The 22,049-nt window shown below is 40.8% G+C and overlaps 1 protein-coding gene across 17 annotated transcripts in view; it reads right to left on the bottom strand.

The window, feature by feature from the left end:
- Positions 1-22,049, bottom strand: part of magi1a (membrane associated guanylate kinase, WW and PDZ domain containing 1a) — a 98,579-nt gene that overhangs the window by 36,526 nt on the left and 40,004 nt on the right. For all 17 annotated transcript variants that reach the window (XR_006928347.1, XR_006928348.1, XM_046872002.1 and 14 more), the window contains exons 3-4: positions 2,863-2,982; positions 1,726-1,935 (exon numbers count right to left, since the gene is read on the bottom strand). Coding sequence is in view for 15 of the 17 variants with exons in the window: in XM_046872002.1 (XP_046727958.1) it covers positions 1,726-1,935; positions 2,863-2,982 (330 nt within the window). In the remaining 2 variants the exon portion in view is untranslated. The remainder of the gene's footprint in view (positions 1-1,725; positions 1,936-2,862; positions 2,983-22,049) is intronic.

Raw genomic sequence — 22,049 nt, forward strand, 5'->3', positions numbered from 1 at the left:
GCCAGAATCATGTGATCCTGACTGTTGGCTATAGTATCTTAAATTACCATCCTTCAAATCCACGCTGAGCTGAAAAGCACGACACCATTTCTCATCAGGGTTACACTTATATCAGCTATGAAGAGAAATCTAAACAACTGACGATCATCCTATAACTGATCGTCTCTAGTTAGCTAGTCTGGCACCAAGTCTTTTTCAGTCATGGTTCTTTAGGTGCTCTGAGGAACTCCTCTGTACGTTACAAAATGTACCTTTTAGCTGTGTGGTGACGAATTCGGCCCAAACATCAGTCTATATAAAATTAAAATCCCTATAGGAGAATCGAACTGTTTAAAAATGATGTTCATGGGCACTTTCACAGACATCAAACACACATATAGGGTTGGAGTGTAATGGAACACCAATAGTAGTTATTATTCCAAAGTGACATTTTATTTTAAAATAATAAAAATCACCCCACCATTTATTAAATCACACATAATTCCACTATAATTCTATTAAAACCTGCTCACAATCATTCCTCAATCGACAAGACACGAAGTTGTTGAAACACAATGACTGGATAAAGAATAAAGATTCTGCTGCTTCAAAGTGTAAACGGACTCAGTATGTTCTCTTTGCTTTCTCTCACACACTTGCGCACACTGACTTTGAAGAGGCCCCCAATATCTACATGCGATTTTACATTTGCTCACAAAACACACACACACACACACACACACACACACACACACACACACACACACACACACACACCCACACACCAGATTCTCTGGCCCTGTACTCACATAACGGCAGCAGTCACATTTGAAATGAGCACCCTCGCTCTCTATCACTCTCGCTCTTTTTCTCTAACACACACACACACACACACACACACACACACACACACACACACACACACACACACACACACATTATTCTCTCCTTTCTTTTTTCTTTTTTTGATCCATCAGGGAAATTATTTCTTTACATATCCCAGCAATGTAGGTGTCAGACTGGTGTAGCTGGGGTCAGAGTGCAGGGTCAGCCATGATACAACCCTGGAGCACGGAGGATTAAGGGCCTTTTTCAAGGGCCCCAAGAAAGGCAGCTTGGTGATACCAGGGCTGGAACCCCTGACCTTTGATCAGTAACCCAGAGCCTTAACCACTAAACATGGTGTATCTGTATTTGAATAGTATTCCAAATATTGGTAATTATATTCGGATTTGAAGCTGAAGTGGGTGTGGCCTAAAATACTATGCCCATGTAAAAACTGGGGAAAAACACTAGAAGGCTCTTCAAAACTCCAGTTCTTAATTGGTCTCAATAGGAGCTGTGCAAAGAAAGATTTTATTTTCCTGCTCAAAAAAAGATTCTTTTCACTTTTACCTGCCAGCAATCTAGTGCCTGCAGTTCATTCTATTCTTAAAATATAAACAAGCTAGTAGCCGAATTTAAATCACGCTGAACAGACAGTTACTCTATAAATGTGTCATGCAGCGATGCATTAACTTCATATCTGATCACCTTCAACCCATCAAAGTAAAACATTCCACTTAGACGATCCTGTGGAATCCGAGTCCCGATGTCTTACCCTGCTGCCCAGTGAACCACAGCCTCTTGTTCCTGTCTGTATTTTTGTCAGTTTGGGGTTGCATTACCCGCTCAATCTAAATGATGCGTTTATATTCGGTTACAGCCCCGGTTTAGACACATACACACTGGCAGACATTTGCATACCTGTGAAGGCGTTATTCATGTCTGTGCTGAAGTCTGCATCTTCTGTCTGCTCAACTGACACTACTCGAGCATGTTGTAGATCATTGTAGGACTTTGTGCGCTTGGGCGGGGAATTCCAGGAGCCAGAAAGGGCGTGTCGCAAAGCATCCTGGGTAATCACTGTCCCACAGCGAAGTTGGCTGGGTGGCTTGGGTGTTCCATAATAGTTACCTAGGAAACGTGGGATCAAGGGAGAATATCAATGTTTGGGGAGAAGGAGAGAGGAAAAGAGAAAGTGACGAGAGACCCATTGAGAAGCAGAGAAAGAGGAAAGAGAGAGAGAGAGAGAGAGAGAGAGAGAGAGAGAGAGAGAGAGAGAGAGAGAGAGAGAGAGAGAGAGAGAGAGAGAGAGAGAGAGAGAGAGAGAGAGAGAGAAGCAACAAATAAAACCCCAAAGTGAAGTAGAACAGTCTAGAACAATGTGTGGGATGAAATGGTAAAGGAATGGAGGAAAGCTTTTACACAGTTTATGCTGTTCAATCTTGGTATTTGTAATTTTGACATATTTGTTTGTTTGATCTTTCAAGGAGTTTGAAAATCCAACAATTCCTTTCTTTCTAAATGCGTTTGATTACCTGCAGATGCTGTAGTTGAAGAGTAGTTTATAGATTACAACTTTTATAATAACTTGTTGTGCTTGTGTGTCTGTAATTTGTAGGATTAAGTAATGCACAAAGAAAGGGAAACAGAAACGAAAGACACGCGTGTGCACGCACACACACACACACACACACACACACACACACACACACACACACTCTGCCAGACAGAGCGCCAAAATCAGTTGCCACTAGAAGGACTACGAGGACAGAACACTTATTTGTGTGTGTGTGTGTGTGTGTGCGCGTTCGCGCAAGTGAGGACATGTTCCTGTCTTTCTGTCCAGTTGAACATGCCACACCAAGGCAACAACACGCAAAGGCGACAACATCCCTGCACCTGTGTGACAGTGTGTGTATAAGTGTATATTTCCATTACATCTATGAGATCAACACTAGTCGTTTCCATTTCCTTATGTCGGTGACGACTGGACAGGGGAATATGTGTTCCAATAGTTTGGCTGCAGTAAACAGTAAGCACCTGCACATTCTCACGCACCTTCGTATGTTCCGATCTCCAAAAGGGTTCCACACTGCTCGAGCTCCAGGAACTCCTGCACCGACAGGAAGTTGTAATCCACCCCTGGAAGCTCGCCGTCACGAGGAGGCCGTGTGGTACCTGATAAAGGAAAAGAGGGCATGTAAGTCACAAAGCTCAGGAGAGAAATCTTTTTTAAATGCTAAAAGAGTCCTGTTCTCTACTTCCTGGAGATCCGAATATAAGCAGATGTGTGTGAACAGCACAAATTACCAAAAAAACCATACCAAGCAAACACCAACAAAAAGAAATCCCCCCGTGAGTGTTCTCATCAAGCTAACCAATCACAAGAGAACCTGTAAATATGACCAAAATAAAGCACAAGTCTGCAAAACAACTTTCAGGAGACTGCAACTGTCGCTGGTTCTGTTACGACGTCTCTTAGAACCAGCACATGGGTATGACAAAAGCCCACTTTAAGATTCGCACTTTTCCTGATTGGGATCACTTTCAGTGATGCATAACAACTGTTTCTCACGGAAGATCCTCTTGAACTGACTTCCGACATCCTTATCGAGTCGTGCAGAAATTGCATTTGTCCTCCACTAAAGATACTGTGAAATGTCGCTTGTGACAAAAGGTCAAGGAGTGTATGAAAAACAACATAAGACTCATTTAAGATGAAAAGAATTCTCGCCTTCCTTTTTGGTAGGATTTAGATACAGCTCCTCAATTTCCCTGAGAATAGCAGCAAACATTCACGTAAACTTTTCTAACTGTGACTAAAGCATCCTAGCCCTCTCTCTCTCTCTCTCTCTCTCTCTATATATATATATATATATATATATATATATATATATATATATATATATATATATATATATATATAGTCAGTTATAATGTAAAGAGAGATTGAGACTGCTGGAAGAAAACCGGTGTGAGCCAATGCACTGATCTATGTGAGTTCTGGATGAAATGGGTGAAGTCGGACATAAACACCGCGACTATCTGACCTTTTCCTTACGATGCTTCCTTTTGCATCTCTGCGGGGATCCAGGGAGGGCATTGTTTCAGGAAAGGGTCTGACAGTTAAATCTCACAGCCATTGTTTTCGTCTTTTACCGTTCACTTCCTTGATTATGAGCTTCTTCCTTTTGTCTTCCCTCAAATCACTATTGTTATTCTGGCGAGTTAAGATGGAAAAAACACAGATGGGTCTTTTCATATTCAGAGCATACTCTGGTAGGGCTCACAGGTTCATTGACTAACCCTGAGCTTTAACAGTTGGGGATGGTAGTTGACCCCCTGTGGCTTGCTGATCTTACTGCATTAGAGAAAATAAATAAATAAATAAATAAATAAATAAATAAATAAATAAGAAAAAAGAAAGAGAGAGAGAGAGAGAGAGAGAGAGAGAGAGTTTTATTTTATTCTGAGCAAGCTAAACCTAACCTGATTTTAGCTAGCAGTTGGTTAGCAGAGTGCTGCCTGCTTGCTCAAATGGGATAATGAGGATGCTGTTAGCTTGGGGTCACATCCATAATGCAGTGCTGTATGAGATCAAATGCCTCACTGGCATGTGCACGGTATGTTCGTTTTCAACAGAAATACTATTTAGCACAAGTACTGTTTTTCTCATATAAACAACTCAATGTTTTAGCCTTAAAAGTGCTGCTTTTTGCGATTCTTTTTAACACTGTCCAGCTGCAGACATCATTCTGTGTATATCGTCTGGAACAGCTTTTGTCCTACGGTGTTATTCGCAGCCCAATTCAGACCTGTGGTTTCAAAACCAAATAGTATGTAATAGAAAGAAAAGTAAAAAGTGATTTTTTTTTAGTCTGAAGTTTAGTCATTCGCTGGGGTAAAAATCTATACCGCAGTTTATTTTTGAAGTGCCATGTGGAGACAGTAACGGCATCACAATTGTACACTGAGATGAAAATGTAGCAGACACCTCGACTGCCAGACATCCTGAGCTGTTGCTATGGACAACCACTAAAAAAAACCCTTCTGTCCAACTTTCTAGGGGGAAACGTCAGCTGCGGAAGAAGACATGTAACTTTATGTACGTAAACTGATCTCGTCATGAGAAAACAGTATATTTGTCTCGCGGTGCTCATTGTGAAATAAACACAGTCATGTCGTTTTGCAGGGTAGTGAGCAGGAAAGAAAAGAAAATGCACCCAATGTAAGAAAATACTACTAGAAAGAAAACAGAATACCCACGTGCTGGATTTGTTGCTTCCTGAGTGACAGCTGTAGCTACATTCCGATCTTTGCTACGTCTTCGTCGTGTGTCAAGAGCACGTGGAGAGCACTGAGACCAATAACAACTTGTGAGTGGCACACACGCGTCTGTACGCGATTACACGATTAACTCCCGTCTCCTGGCACGACTGAAGATCGCTGCAGAGTGTGAATAAATGCAATCAGCACGCTAGGAGCTAGCATGGAGAGAAGTAGTGAAATCAGGACGCCTTTAAAAGCAGCGGTTGGGAGCATGCAGCTGCTCTCCGGCTCCTCTGCTCTACCAGCTCCACACAAAGAAGGCAAATCAGATTTCCACCCTGAGCGTCTATTGGTTCAGAGCTCGTGAGGGTGGGGTCACTGCCATGCACTTTGTCTATGTAAACATGACAATCCTCAAGGGATGGCAAGCTTAAGTGTAAATGCCGGGCAGTGTGTGTGTGTGTGTGTGTGTGTGTGTGTGTGTGTGTGTGTGTGTGTGTGTGTGTGTGTGTGTGTGATAGAGATAAGAATATAAGAGAGCGAGCAACAAAAGAAAGACAAGAAGGTGACAAAGCGTTATGGAAAGCAATCATGTAATGGCCATTTAAATCCATGTTTAATATTCACACACACACACACACACACACATTTCAATGTCACTATGTTGATTCTTTCCTCAATTATGAGTGTGCACATTTATCCTTCTACAGTCCTTCCATTGACATAATTAGAAGGCACCAAATTAGTCACACACACTCGCATTATAAACAGTAAGTCTTTTCTGCTCCTACCTGTTCTCATGTAACTGCAAATATTTCGTGTTGATATTTTTCACACAATGACCAGGAACCTCACCCACATCTGTCTTTGCGTACACAACAAAACTTGGGCACTCAAACACACACATACACACAAAACACTGTAACGCACTGTAGCCTGTCCTAAAGGCGATACAGAAATAGAGGGAAGATGTAATGGAAGGAGATGGGAAGAAATCAATTGTTTTTTTCTGATGTGCTCATGGAGGAGTCGTGTATAAACCTGGATGTGATGTTTATGTTCACAGTTGGCCTAAGTGTGTTGGATGGGCAAACTCCGGTCAAATAAAGCCCTCCGAGATCAGCTGAATCTGTGCTCCACATCGAATCGTCCCGGCTAGAATCGCTGCGTAACATGCCATGTAAACAAGTTCATGCCAACTTCGTCTGGATCGCATTTGATAATCAAATGAGCTTTCGCCAAAATCCAAGTAATACACGCAACGGCTGAAACATCTCTCCGTGAACACGGCCCTGTTCAAACACTGTGACTGCTTCCTTCAGTGTTACAACTTCGATGTGCCTTACAATTTGTTATACTACAGCACTCTTGGATGCTTGTTTCTGATTCCGGCTCCACTGTTTAGATCCTGCACTGGTTCTTAAATATGATTCTTACCTCAGAATCAAGGAGGTTCCACAGAGTAAAACCATATTCAATAATTATAGATGTGAAGAGTCTCCAGTATCAGTGTTTAACAGCCAGACATAGAGCCATATTTATTTTGTATCATTATTTGTTTGAACTTCTCAGTAACGCAACTGCTTTGTTGTTGTTGTTGTTTTTTTTAAGAAAAATTGTACATGCGCAGGCAAATATTCTGCTGCAGACATCACGGCTTCCAGATGTAGGTTACCTCCTAACCTACTCTAATTATTTTTAGCTGCCCAGATGTTACAGTTGCGTGGTTCGAAGCAAACTATATGAATAGGGAAGGCGTGTGATTGAGAGAACGCACTGTGTAGGTGGGAAACCAGCCAGATTCGCTAGCAGAATTAAAGACGGACAAACACAGGCCTGAATGCACACTAAATAAATATGAACAGACTTCACATTTTATACATTTCAGAACAAAATAAAAAAAAGATACTGGAAAAAAAGGCATGATTTATAGAAGACTCTGTGAGGAACGTCCCTTAAACAAGTGGCTTTGTTTTAAAAAAAAAAAAACCTCAAAAAGATCCAAATGAATTTTTCACAATTTCACAGCAAATAATTAGATTTGGTAATAATTTGGTTTTCACACCAGAACAATACGGCATCGCGTATAGCCGTGTTTAACCAGGGGGTCTGTGCTGCAAGTACATATTGTTACAGTAATGGAAATCACTGCCCCCTAATTTAAAGTGTAGGAAATGTTGGCTGGCCTGGTTTTAAAATCCTGCTGCTTATTTACCACTAAAACCCCAGAAGAACAGAAAAAAACCAAGCACAAGGACTATAATTAGCATATGAAAGAGTTCAGGGAACTCTGGTGTGGCCTACATTCACACCTCCACTGCACTGCACTCTGGGAAACGAAGTCTTTCATGCTCCAAGTCCACTCGTGTTTTTAGCACTGATTTCCAGTTGCTGGCTAATTCGGGGGGCTTATTAACAGCGTGCGAATGGTGGAAATCTGACGGAGAGTTTTATGCAAGTTTGTTCCTTTTGGACATGAATTGCAACTAGCAAAACAGCTAACAAGAGCCTACGAGAACATCGAATTAATCTGCTGGAATCCAGTGTAGTATCTATTTATTTCAGTGTGAAAGCGAGATCAAAATTTAAATATTATATTGCGTTTATATGGAACTACGCAACATGTCCTACCAAAATTATTGCAGGATCGGAGAAAAAGAAAGACGCCGCGACTTCATCTTGGCACAAAAACAAAACTTGTTGGCTCATATTTGTGCTCCTTTTATTTGCACTATAACTCTATATAATCCTCAATCCAAAATGTTGTATTAAATAGCGACAGTCATGCTTACACAGCGTGGGTTTGGGGCATGTCCGAGGCTCTTTCCTTGTGACAGATTGTGTAGTGTGTGGGCCTCATTGGTGATTATGTCGTGTATACAGACTTACAACAATAAACAATCGATCCCAAGCCACAGAGATATGAAAAGCACATTCAGCTCTTAACAAGAAAAGTAACCATGAAAAAAAAACCTATTTAAAATGACTATTATTATGTATCTATTACTAAACAAAGATAAAATGCACATACAGGATAAAATGCACATTCGGATTAAGTCGGATCTCGGACACTATTCTGCATGAAATCGTTTGTTGCTGTATAAATCGGGTGAAACATCTAATGCAAACTTCATGCCAAACGTACTAAGCAAACTCTTGGACATTTCCTCTTATCTACAACATTCGCCTATCCAAAGACGGAGCAGTAGTACCCATGAATCACTGTTACTTCTATGCAAATGCTGGTTCCTCTGAGATTTGCTGTTAGATAAGGGAAAAAGAAAGCAGTGTAAGAATGAGGAGAGAGCACATTCTGCTCTGTCAATCAACACACACTGCAGAACACACACACACACACACACACACACACACACACACACACACACACACACACACACACACACACAACAAAAAAGCCAACAACATCGAGATTATGTCAGACTGCATTGTGGGAATGATCCGCCATATTGTCTGCATGAACAAGTCATTTACAAGTACGCCCATAGATATAATTAACGCGAACAATAGTGTCTATAATAACGCTAACCTTCGAGAAACATACCTTTTACGCTTCATTGCTCTATATACCATAACGCACTGCGTACCTTCCATAAGCCAGTAAGAGAAATGGTGTCAGAAAACAGCAGCATGGAGGGAACAGATGGTGTGCATTCTGTATATGAGAGTATATGTATGTATATATATATACAGTACCTCTGCTTTACCACTGTTCGAATCTCGCACCCCCCGGTTTATCGCGGAATTGCATTTGCCACATAACTAATTGGTTTCGCTTCATTTGATCTCGAATGTAATAAGTGAAGTATCTGCCTATAAAATTATAACATTGTAAAATTATATTATAAAATATAAGTGAGTAGCATTTTCCGGCTCTCTCACAGATAGCACGATAGACCAATTATAGGGAATTGTTTTTATGGAGTTTTATGTTGAAATAATGACATTTACTAATAAAAAATATTAATAAATGTACTATTTTTACTCCGTTTATCGCATGCGGTCTTAGAACGTAACCACTGCGACAAACGAGTGATTATTGTATTATATATTATATATATGTCCTACTACAGTTGAGATTTCTGTTTTGATTTCTGATTCGATAGCTGCAGTATCCGAGTTCTCTTCAAGGATCAGAGCTCTCTGAGTTAACGAATGTTAGCATATGTGGGTATTTTGGCAACGTTGTGATGCACTGCTGCTTCCTGAGTGCTCAATACGTTTGTTTACTACTAGCTTCAAAGCTTTCAAAGCGGTGCCTTTGAAGACACTTGAGGCAACAAGGCATTAAGGCAGCTGTCTTCTGTTTCTGAAACATTTTACAGCCTCGACTTACATCAAGCACATCGTTTGAGCATTCGCTTTGTGTGGTGTGACATAATGGTGCTGATTTAAGAAAGAAAGAAAGAAAGAAAGAAAGAAAGAAAGAAAGAAAGAAAGAAAGAAAGAAAGAAAGAAAGAAAGAAAGAAAGAAAGAAAGAAAGAAAGAAAGAAAGAAAGAAAGATACAGTAACTACATTGTCACTGCTAAATCAATCAAGTCAGAAAGAGTTATTATCTGTAGGTGCAGCTCTCACAGCACGCAGACAGCTGCAAAGCAAACGGGGGTCATTCTAGCTAACTTTCCCATAGTAACAGAGAGAAATGTACAGCAGAGGCTCCACATAAGGAAAGTGTGCAATCGCTGCACTGTTATCTGGAAGGAGTCTCCAGTGTCAGTGCTTTGTTGCTGTCAGAGGTACACACACACACATATATATATATATATATATATATATATATATATATATATATATATATATATATATATATATATATATATATATATATATACAGCCATTATTGTCAAAATAACTGGAACAAAAGTGAGTGCACCCTAAGTGAACATGTCAAAACTGTGTCCAATGTGTCATTATTTTGTGTGAGCATCATAGTTCTCCAGCACTGCCTTAATCCTCCTGAGCATGGAATTCACCAGGTTGTTGCTCTTCCACTCCTCCATAATGACATCACGGAGCTGCTGGAAGTTAAACACATGGTGCTCTTCCACCATCCACTTGAGGATGCCCCACAGGTGCTTTATAGGGTTCAAATCAGGAGACATACTTGGCCACTCCATCAACCTCACCTTCCTCAGCAAGGCAGTTGTCATCTTGGGTGTGTTTGGGGTTGTTATTATGTTGGAAACTGCAGTTCCTCCCAGTTTCTGAAAGGAGGGCTTCAATTTCTGCTTCAGAATGTCACAGTACATGTTGGAGTCCATGTTTCTCTCAATGAACTGCAGCTCTCTAGTAGCAGCAGCACTCATGCAACCCCAGACCATGATGCTACCACCACCATGCTTTACTGTAAGCAAGACACAATTTTTCTTGGTACTCATCACCAGGGCATCACCATACATGCTGGACACCATCTGAGCCAAACAAGTTTATCTTAGTCTCATCAGACTACAGGACATGGTTCCAGAAATCCATGCTCTTGGACAGGTTGTTTTCAGCAAACTGTTTGCTGGCTTTCTTGTGAGCCAGTTTAAAGAGAGGCTTCCTTCTGGGACATTGGCCATACAAACCGACTTTATACAGATCAGCTGATTTTCTTAAAGAAGATAGAGAAAAAGCAAGAGGCTATAGGGAGAGGTATAGTTTGAGGTATTAGAGAAATAAACCCAGTATTTCCACCACTCTGATGTTGACGGTTTTCATATTACAGCACTATATGTACTATATGATAAATAGTACATTCTCTAATATGGTCAGATTCTGCAGAATCTACACGTTATGTTGATGTAACTTCATTTTCCTGGAAGGCATCAGCGAGTGACACTTAAAAATGACCCGCTGCTGTTATATAATTAAATGTGCAGATCGTGCCAATTCACTCCATCAAACTCACCTCCGATTGACCTCCGCTGTTCTTTTTACAGCTGCAGGGCTGAAAGACAGACGTCGACCAGGACACTTAAGAAGCACGGAACCTCCTCGGTGGACTGTCAGACCACAGTTTCCACAAAAGCTGCCAAACTATGTAGCTTAAAAGCAGCCCGCGTCTGGTGCTGTATGCTTGGTGTTGTGTGAGAAACCGAAGTCGGGGTTTTAAAAGTACAAAAAAACATGGCTTGCTTAGCGCAGAGTTGTAGTTGTCCGCCCCGAGGCAGAACTCAGGTGTGTGTGCACACTGCTCGCTTTAGCAATGAGAAACCATGGGCATTAATCAGTTTTACTGCTACATGCCTTTTTTCCAGTATCTCCAGCCCTCTTTCTAGTTTATATTACACACCACTTTCAGCAATCAAGTGCCATAGACTTCTCTAATGCCTGCTTTAATATGTCTATACAGCTTTCTATATAACCTTGTTACACCTATAGAAAGAGAACGCTAGTTCAGCCTGTGAAACATGACGCCCTTGATAACATCTGCTGAAATACACAAATGTGTCCGACCTGCAACCGTGCAGCAAAACACCGCGACTCGATTTACAGATAGTCAAAGAGTTTTCCAAGTGAGTAACAAATAATCTGTACTGGCTTACTGTCTATATTGCATTATACTGCTGTAATAGGTACTTTATTAGGATGGGCTATTCTTCCATCATAAAGACAAGCACTAACTCAAGTAACAAACCAGGTGTATTCTTTCACATGTGATTATAAAATAATACCGGACAAGTTTCTGGAAAGTGTCTCGGATCTCAGATTTCCACTTTATCTGTGTATATTTTCTGTCTACACCACCTCCATGTAGAGCATCCATCCATGAAACTTCATAAAACCGAGATGAATTGTTGCTTGTTCTTTGAAACAGGATGTCAGCCAATAGCCAAGAGATACATGTGCATCACAATCTTAACCGACCTTAGAATGAAAAAGCGAACTATGGAAAATCCACGCAGAGACTTAGTGGAACTGACTAAAAAGGTAGAGAAGTGGTTTGAGAAGGAGAAGCTTACTGACAGTGTACGAAGACCAAATGTTTGAAATAACTGATTTCAGCTTTGAAATAAATGTCAAGTTGCTAAAGACACGTCTAAGGCATGTTGTCACATAAATTGCCATTTTCTCAGCTGAGCTTATTGCTGGAAAATGGAACAGTGTGAGAAAAGAGAAATATCAAGAAACACCATGATTCCTGCTGACTACTGCAGCTAACAAGTAGCTACTATAATAGAAGTAGAACAAGACCTGGTGGAACATAACAATGTTGCAGAAATTGGGTGATCGAAACAAATTTACAGAGAGAAAATTCTAAAATTGCGAAAATTACAAAGCAAAAACAAGAATATATTCAATTCATATATGGGATCATAGTGGTGTCCATAACATTGACTAGTATATTGCAACCAGGCGTCTGGACTTATTCAGAAAAATGATCATTGCACTGCCTCACTCACATTATTGTTTGCACTGCCTTACTTCAACTATTATTTTATCATTTGATTTTCCTATTTTATTATTATTATTATTATTATTATTATTATTATTATTATTTATCTTTTTAATATTTTTATAGCACCGACAAGGGCAGGGACAAAAATATCAAAACCACCACACGTCCCCAACCACACACACACACACACACACACACACACACACACACACACACAATAAACGTTTTGCAGTTACAGCTGGCTCCTCAAAGACTGCTCCCACCCTGATGGTTCACTGGCCATGTTGAATGTATATCCATGAGGCTTTTCGATAAAAATCAAGTGCCCCGTTGCACCTGTAGAACACAAGCGTAACAATGGTGGACAGTTGACCGCGCTGCAAGGACACGGGATTGTGAATTGTTGTAAGAGAGCGCAGTAAAGCGTAAGTAAGCAGTAAAACAGCCACACGATGCTCTATACAGAATCCCAACAGCATGTAGAGATTGGACACGTGGGCACGCATACATAACACACACACACCCACACACACCACACTTAGTGAGGGGAGATGAGGTGATATCTGAAACCCTGTCGTCTGCCTGCTGTCAGCAGCTCTGGGAGCTCATTGTCTGACCAAACCAAGGAAAACATCTGTTGCTTTTAACCCCCCAGTGACTACTTAATGGTGTGTGTGTGTGTGTGTGTGTGTGTGTGTGTTAGTGTATTAGTTATTGAAAGGGGGTCTGTAAGGAGAAACCATCCATATCATACATGGGTTTAGGTTCTCCTTCTGTTCTTCACAGACGTGACAAACATTACAGGAACAAAGAACCAAAAACTGAAAATGAACTTGATTCCCTGAAGTGGATTTGAACATTTCTTACTTGGACAGCAACATTATTTTCTGTACCATTGTGCATCGGCCAAATCTGAACATTCTCCCAACTGGCCTACATTTATTTTAGGAATCTGTCGTTTCCCCTACGCCTGGCTACAGGAAGATATAACGCTATGGAGATGGACTGGCTGTAGAGAACGCATTTCTCCCCCCTGTAATTCTGGGAAACACGTTCTCTGAAAATGCTTAACATCGTTATACATATAGCTTTTGTTCAAGGAACTCGGGCAATCCGAATCTGAACACACACACACACACACACACACACACACACACACACACACACACAAACACAATACTTGTCTGTTTCTCACTTTCAACATTACTGGACAGACAGCATTACATCATCACATATAGGAAAGTTTCTAGAACACAAAGAAATGACTATGAGGAGGAGTACACACTTATCACAACGAAGAAAGAGAGAAAGAGAGAGAGAGAGAGAGAGAGAGAGAGAGAGAGAGAGAGAGAGAGAGAGAGGATGAAGAGATATGAGAAAGCATGAGGAGAAGAGGAAGAGAGAGAGAGAGAGCTTTCACTAAGTTGCTGAAAAATATTCACACAGGAGAGAAGGGCTCCAGGGCCTGCAAACCAATTACTGCAACACACACACACACACACACACACACACACACACACACACACACACACACACACAGATTGAACTCCACTTTAATGTTTGTCTACTCAAGTGCTTAGAAGCATGCTCTATGCAAACCACAACCCCCACCCCAACACACACACACACACACACACACACACACACACACACACACACAGGCATGCGCATCAATAACAATCCACACAAGCTGGAGTGCACCTCAAATTATGACCAAATCTATTAAGACGACATACGTTCTCCGGAGCTACAAGCGCATATGGCACCAACGGTGTGATCAATAACAAACACGGTTACCTATAGCACTAAAAGCCATGAACAGATCTTACACAAACACACACACACACACACACACACACACACATATGCGCGCGGTTCAATAATAGAATAAACACGGATAAATCGGCAGCGTGTGGCAGACAAGATGCTATAACAAGAGGTTTTTATTCTTACACATTAGTATTGCAGAGGCATGGGGTAAAGGTATGCGTTAGAACTGAGTAGAGGGTCGATTAATCGGTTTTACTGATTAATCGGCACAGATGGTCGATTTCTGGAACTACCGGCTATCAGCGAAAATTCAGAACGATTTCCGCTGTCATTATGAAAGCAGCCTCTAAAGGTGAATCACTGACGCCATATGCTGCTTGTTTTTACACGTGAGACTGCGTGCTGCATGGAGAGAGCTACTTTATATTTATTATTTCTGATTTATTAATTATATAATTGTAGGGCTGAAAGGATTACAAAGTTTGAGATCATTTCATACTAAAACACAAAGAAAACAATGTACAGTTTTTTTAAAAAACTCATTTAAATTAATTTTTATATTTGTATTTATTTATTTTTCATTGATTTATATATTTGCATTTTGATGTAATATGACAATTAAATGCACTAAACAGGTTTCGTTTTCACAGACATTCCTGTATGCAGTTTCAGCAATAACAATTACCATTTTTCTAAAAAAGGAAACAAGTTAATTGGTCATTTTAAGAGACTCGTCTTATTTTCTCTTGTATATTTAGTATTTCTCTTGAATAAAGAAAAAGTACTACAGATTACTCGATTAATCGATGGTAGAAAACTCGTTTACTAAAATAATCGATAGCTGCAGCCCTGATATAATTATATGTATTAATTCATTTATTTCCTATTAATTTAGCACATTTTTATTTAAATTATTATTATTTTTTTAATAAAATGCAGTACTATTTTACATGGAGTGGTATGTTTTGCTTAATTCTTTTAATCCAGTATCTATTTTAAAAACTACCATCGGCTATCGGCAAGTATGAACCAGCCTGGTGAAAAAATCCATTATCAGTCGACTTCTAGAACTGAGAGTCTGGAACAATCACTAAAATGTGGCTAGTGGTTTATAAGAAACAGCTACACAACGTTGACAACCAACCAAACCAACAAGAACAACAACAACAACAGAACTGGATGGATTATAAATTTGATGTCACGGCTGTGGACTAATTATTAATTCAGAAGCTTAAAACAGTACTATGGTGCTCAAGCCCATACGTCAGTTGCCCAGAACCCAAGTGAATTGGATAAAAAGTATTAAAATTATAAGAATGCAAAGAATTCAAACAAGGAAAGGCCACACCTATTATCTATATCTAAATAAAATCCCTCAATGACACATAAACAGCAGGTTGTTGGCTAGCATTTGACTATTAACTGTGGTGTTTTCCTAACACGTTTCACATAAAAGACACGTCTGGCATACTCTTTTTTCTCTCACCATGCTTTTTTCCCGCCTCATTCTCTGGTCGTCTGCCAGATTCCCACCCATCAGCCAACTCCCGTCTATAATGACAGCTACCAACCAGAGTAGGCTGAAGTCTAACACGTGCAACCTCCCAGACATGTCAAGCCTGCAGTTTTTCTTTGTTTTTTGACTGCTGTTCATGCTGCGTCACAGGACAGGTTTATTCGAATTCATCGCTTGAACGTGTTTTATTCTCCAAAATATCAACACTGAAGTGTTTCAGATTGCTGTTTAGTCTGAGCCACACAGCCTGAGAGCACCAATACAGCATGTATACATGTTTACTGAACAGCAGCAATGGCTTGTACATTCAATGCAACACATTTAAAAACACTGCGCTTATTGCCAAGTTGATTTGTACACACAGGAAGAAACTTGAAACTAAATTGACGAGTACATTTACGCTATCCGGCAGATGCCCCCACCCAGAGCGACTGACAGTTATATCCTTTATACAACTAAACAGTTGAGAGTCAAGGCCCTTGCTCAAGGGCCCAACAGTGCCCATATGGTGGTGCGGGGATTGAAACTCACAACCTTCTAATCAACGTCTTCCTTCTGTACAAGGTGGACCAATTTCTTATGCATTGAGCAGCCACTGCCTTATACAAATTCAACTTTCTTTTAGTGGATGAAGGTTGTGACCCAGAGGTGGCAAAAGTACACACATCCTTCACTCAAGCAGAAGTAGAGATACTCATGTTTTAAAAGTCTCTGGTAGAAGTTGAAGAACTGACTACTACAAGTTAAAGGGCTCTGACATGTAGTTTAGTAAAAAGTAGACATTACTACTACCTGTTTTAGTGTCACGCTGGTAACTGGACCTCACATCATATTAATATATTGATACAAAAGAATTTAACATTTTGTTGTCTAATGAATGTATTCAGGCTGAACATCCACCATATAGAACACAAGCAGGGAAAAGATGTTGATCAGGAATGTCTCTGTTCTCAGTCATGTTTACATCACTGACTCCCTCTGTCTCATCCACGTTAACCACAGACTACTTGTTGCCTTCTGTCTTGCTCGTTGTGAGCTTCATAAACTAGCCTACGCCTGTGGTCCGTGAGAGCCAGCAAATGATGAGAAGGAAATGAGAAGGAAAAAAACATCATGTCACCAAACAGATTCATCCTAAAGTAACGTCTGGTTCAAAAATGTAAGAAGTAGAAAATTCTGAGATTGGAGTAAAAAAAAGTAATGAGTGAAAGTAAAAAGTATTAGTATTTGTGTTTGTATTTCATCACTTCCCACCTCTTTTGTGACCTCGAGTGAAAGAATTTTCTAGTTTGTAATGTAGATGGTCCTACTTTCAGTGCCGGTCCCAAGCCCGGATAAATTGGGGAGGGTTGCGTTAGGAAGGGCATCCAGCGTAAAAACGTGCCAAATCAAACGTGCGGAGGATCCGCTGTGGCGACCCCTAACGGGAGAAGCCGAAAGATTCACTGTAATGTAGATGGTCCGGTTACAAGGATTTCGCATCCACATTTTCTAGCCAATAATGTTTTCCAGTTTGAAATAAACTGCATCATTTTACAGGTGACTTATGTGAGGACTAAAAAAAACGAGAGTGGCCACTTTTCTGTAACTCTGCACCTTTCTTTACTTCTACTAAGTGACTGTGTGTTGTGCTAGCAGGTGAGTTATACAGTATCACAGCTTCACTGTGCACTTTTTATTGGGATTTTTTTTAATCTGATCCTGAAAAACAGAATTGAATATCAAACATGAAAACTAATTCATCTGCATAGCAACTGCTGATGTGTGGAGAGGAAGGTCACGCTGTGTGTTTTTTTCTTTCTTTGGTTGTTGATGTAAATTAAAATAAAAAAAATCAATGGAAATAAAAATTAAAAATAAAAAAAATAAACCCTGGTGACTCTAATAACGCTACTTGTCCACTGGTCAATGATGAAAAAAAAAAAAATAGCAGACATAATCTTCACCTCACGGGATACTAAATTTCCAAAATGAAGCGATGTCACCATCAAAGTGAAATCGCTGCAGGCAAACTGACTACCCCTCCTCCAATCTCCCAAGAGTCCCAGCTCCCGCCAAATTCTCGCCCCTTATTGTATGTCACTTCTGACCAATCATGTTGCATTTTGAAGTTTCTCTTTTAAGGGACTATTTCTCCAGACACCCCCCCCCAACTCCTCTCCTGACCTTCTGCTCGAGAGGAAACATAAACCAGCCTTCTGCTGTTGGAGTTGAGTCATGAAGCAAAAACACAGGTGTATACACACACACACACACACACACACACACACACACACACCAAGCCCTCTTTCACTATCTCCATTCTCCTCTGTCTGTTTCTCTATTTCACTCCTTTTAAAGATTTACTCAGTAGAACGCTCTCCAGCTGAGCTTGTTTTGAGGGCAGCTGGATAGAAAACAACAGGATGCCAGACGCAAGCTCTTGCACACACTCACACACACACACACACACACACACACACACACACACACACTCACATACAATACAGACGTTCACACCAGGCCTTTTCTTTTGGCCAGTGCTACCACATTCACAGCTGAGGCTTTTCTTTCTTCTCCAGCACTCCCTCACTCCCTCTTTTCATTTTGTGGGTAAAAGGAGGGGGGTGTAATGGACAGAGAAGGGGATCATGGGAAAAGATGGAGAAGAGCCACCAATGGTACACAGCTCGAAGCTTAATGATTGACTAAGCTCACTCCAATTCACAGTTCACACATAGCTTGCTTCTCTCTCTCTCTCTCTCTCTCTCTCTCTCTCTCTCTCTCTCTCTCTCTCTCTCTCTCTCTGCTCTATATCTCCCTCTCATTTAACAGAAAAAGGGAAAACGTGGACTAAGGGGAAATATGATGAAGGAATGCGAAGAGGAGGGAGGAGCCGGCACTCAGTGTGAGAGTGAAGAGAAAGAGACAGACAGACAGAGAGAAAAAAGATGTGTGTAGCTTTTCAAGCCTTCTGAAACTGAACAACAGATGAGTGTGTCAACAGATCAGCATTCAAGTACACACACACAGACACACACACACACAAACAGTTGCTCTGTCTTAATGAAGCTCTTCGCTGCTCATCAATATCTCACAATGGGAAAAACATGGTCTAGTGATGATACACACACACACACACACACACACATGCTCACTTAAAGCTTTTCCCTTTCTCCAACATGCAAGCACTAACGTGTGTGTTAAAGGCGGTTGCGAGTGTGCTCGGACCCCTCGTAAAATTCACGCCGTATGTGAATAAAAAACAGAATTCCCGACCTCAAATTAGAGAAGCCAAAAAAAACACTCGCAACCCAGAATTCCTTGACAGAATTCCAAATGTCCTCAAAGCCACATTCAGCAAATGCAAATCAACCCGACTGTAAACAAACTAGCACTTCAAAAATAGCACTTTAGCAAACTTTGATCTGTGCGCTATTTATTTAAATTTATTATTATAATTTTTTTTTAACTAGGTCACCACCCCAGCAAAATGATCACGCTGACGGTACTCTTACTCGGTGACCTCGTGAACCAGTGCCAGGATGTATTTATTGAGACTTTAAAGCACTTTTGTACGTAGCTCCGGATAAGAGCGTCTGCCAAAAGGCCTCCGTGTAAATGCAAATGTACTTCTTATCTGTTAATGGTTTATACTGAATATACGAGTGTTGGCTTGAGATCCATCACTATACAGACACACAGAATTCCCTTGTTGAATCTATAACACACACTCCACAGTTAATTGCCTTGCGGCGCAATAACAGTTAAAGAAAAAAAAAACAATCTACACTACCTGCTTTTCGTGGCAGAACAGGACGATAAGATTATAGGTTCTATTTCCATTTTTGTGCATCAAACGATGTATGGGTTCATGCTGGATTTAAAACTCTGAATAGGGAACTGAGAAAACGTCGGATCACACAAGTCAGAGGACTGGACCGAGGATTCGGTGGGGTTTCGGATTAGAGGATTGGGCGCTATAACTCATTTGCACGGCCTCGGATTCAAATGTTGCTTGTCGTTGAAATCGCGGCTCAGTGTCACACATTTACATAGGACATGAATGCTGATGTGTCACCTTGGAGCCTGCCAGGGCAAATGTAGGGCAAGAAAATCCTAAGTATTGCAGTTATATAAAGTTGGAAAATCACGTTTTATTTGAAGACCTTTATTATTAGAGTAAAACAGGACTTGCTTTATGCTGTCATGTCTGTGTGTGTGTGTGTGTGTGTGTGTGTGTGTGTGTGTGGATCCAGCTCTCTCCCCTTCTGCCTTACACACACTCATCCTTATCCAGCTTTTGCCCATCATGGAGGCGACTATAACACTAACACACACACACACACACACACACACACACACACACACACACACACACACACGCCTAAAGGCACCCGTCTCCGCTCAGTGGTTCCCGCTCTTTTCGTCACCCTTTTTCTTTCTTTTGCTCTTCATCTTTTGTATCCTCTCTCTCTCTCTCTCTCTCTCTCTCTCTCTCTCTCTCTCTCATTTCTGCCTTAAAACCTCCACTACTGTTTGTGTTTATCAACTCAACACCACAACACACAAATAATCATGTATTCTTGCACTCTAACTACACTAAAACATTACCATATTTACGCTAGTAGGTCACTGCAAGCAGTTTGATATTAAACCACAAACAAAATTACCGACATTTACTCAAGTATAATTATGAAATACATATCATTCACACTAAAATGTACACAAGCCCAATAGTGAGCCGCTGTCCAGTTTGTAGCCCATCTACCTGAAGGTCTGACCTGTTCCGCCTTCTGAGATGCTTTTTTGCTCAGCATGATTTATTAAGGGTGTATATTTGAGTTCCTGTAGCCTGTAGAAACAAAGAAACCAGCTGTCTGGCACTAACAACCACACCGCAGAACCTGTATGTACACAGTTTCATACACTCCACGATTGGTGGTTTGGATAAATGCACAAGCGGTTCTACAGGTGCTCCTTTTAAAGGGGCTGGCGAGTGCGTCCTTCAACAGTTTCAGTTCAATAGATACATCAGAGTATCCATGGCGATATAAAAATCATTCCAATATAAATGTGGTAATAGAGTGTAATAGTCAACAAACTGCACTCTTTTGCTTATCAATCAATTATCTAATAGGAGCTGCAGTCTTGTGATTCAGTATTGGTAATTACTGGGAGATAGACGAGGCAACAACAGATGAATAAGGTAGCGGGTGGGAAAATCAAGCCACAGACCACATTATATGCCTTAGAAATTCCACCGCTAAATAAAGACCAGTGTAGCTTTGAATATTGTCTATAGTGCATGGTATTTGTTCCTATGTGTGCATTGTGATCCATAAAGTGCATGGTAATCTTCTTAACCATTCAACACGGTGGTGGCACTTACTCAATGACATCGAACAGCCAATAATCAATAACGCAGCACTCACGCTTGCAGCAGCGAATCCTAACGAGATCTTCAAGATCGAACAAGGGTTACAACTTACACTAGCACTACTCCGAGTACCGTTTTTCTTTTTTCCCCTGTCGGATTCACGCATCCCTGTATTACGAGCACTAATAACACAGCGCTGTCAAATGTTCCATAACATAGTTCGATTGCGTTTACGCGGCACAAACTAGCGAGTACTTTTCCTCCACTTATCAGGTCTGATGAATTCGATTCCAACGAGACATGAACGCATGTTTGTTAGCGTTTTGAGGAGACTGCTCAGTCTGCATGGAGTCGGTACGTTCAGCTGTGTGTTTAATACCCCACCCTTCTCGCTAAGTGCCATCATGTTCATGTGTGGACAAATGACCTCAAACCGCCATCGTATTGCTGAGAAATGTAAGTACAGGTATCATGTTGGCCCTGTTGCGCCGAAGCAAAACTGTTTAAACATCTAGCATCCTCAGTGGACACACACACACACACACACACACACACACACACACACACACACACACACATGCACACACATACCCCACACATGCAACTATAAGCAACCTCTCTCTAAGCATTAGGCCAAAGGGATGTTAAAAATGGGTCACACACACACACACACACACACACACACACACACACACACACACACACACACACACACACACACAGAGAGAGAGAGAGCACTGTGGCTTCTAAAAAGGGAAGACTAAAATAAAATAGGGATGTTATTTTTAGAATGATTCACCCCTCCATCCTGCTTTTCATTAGGAGTGTGAAAATCACCAGTGGACACAAATTAAGACACTAACTATGGTCTCTGACTATCAGAGGCACTTGTTGCACAATAGATACTGTATTTTTGTCCAATATTAAATA

The sequence above is a fragment of the Silurus meridionalis genome, chromosome 17, assembly GCF_014805685.1.
Source record: "Silurus meridionalis isolate SWU-2019-XX chromosome 17, ASM1480568v1, whole genome shotgun sequence".
Classification (NCBI taxonomy): Eukaryota; Metazoa; Chordata; class Actinopteri; order Siluriformes; family Siluridae; genus Silurus; species Silurus meridionalis.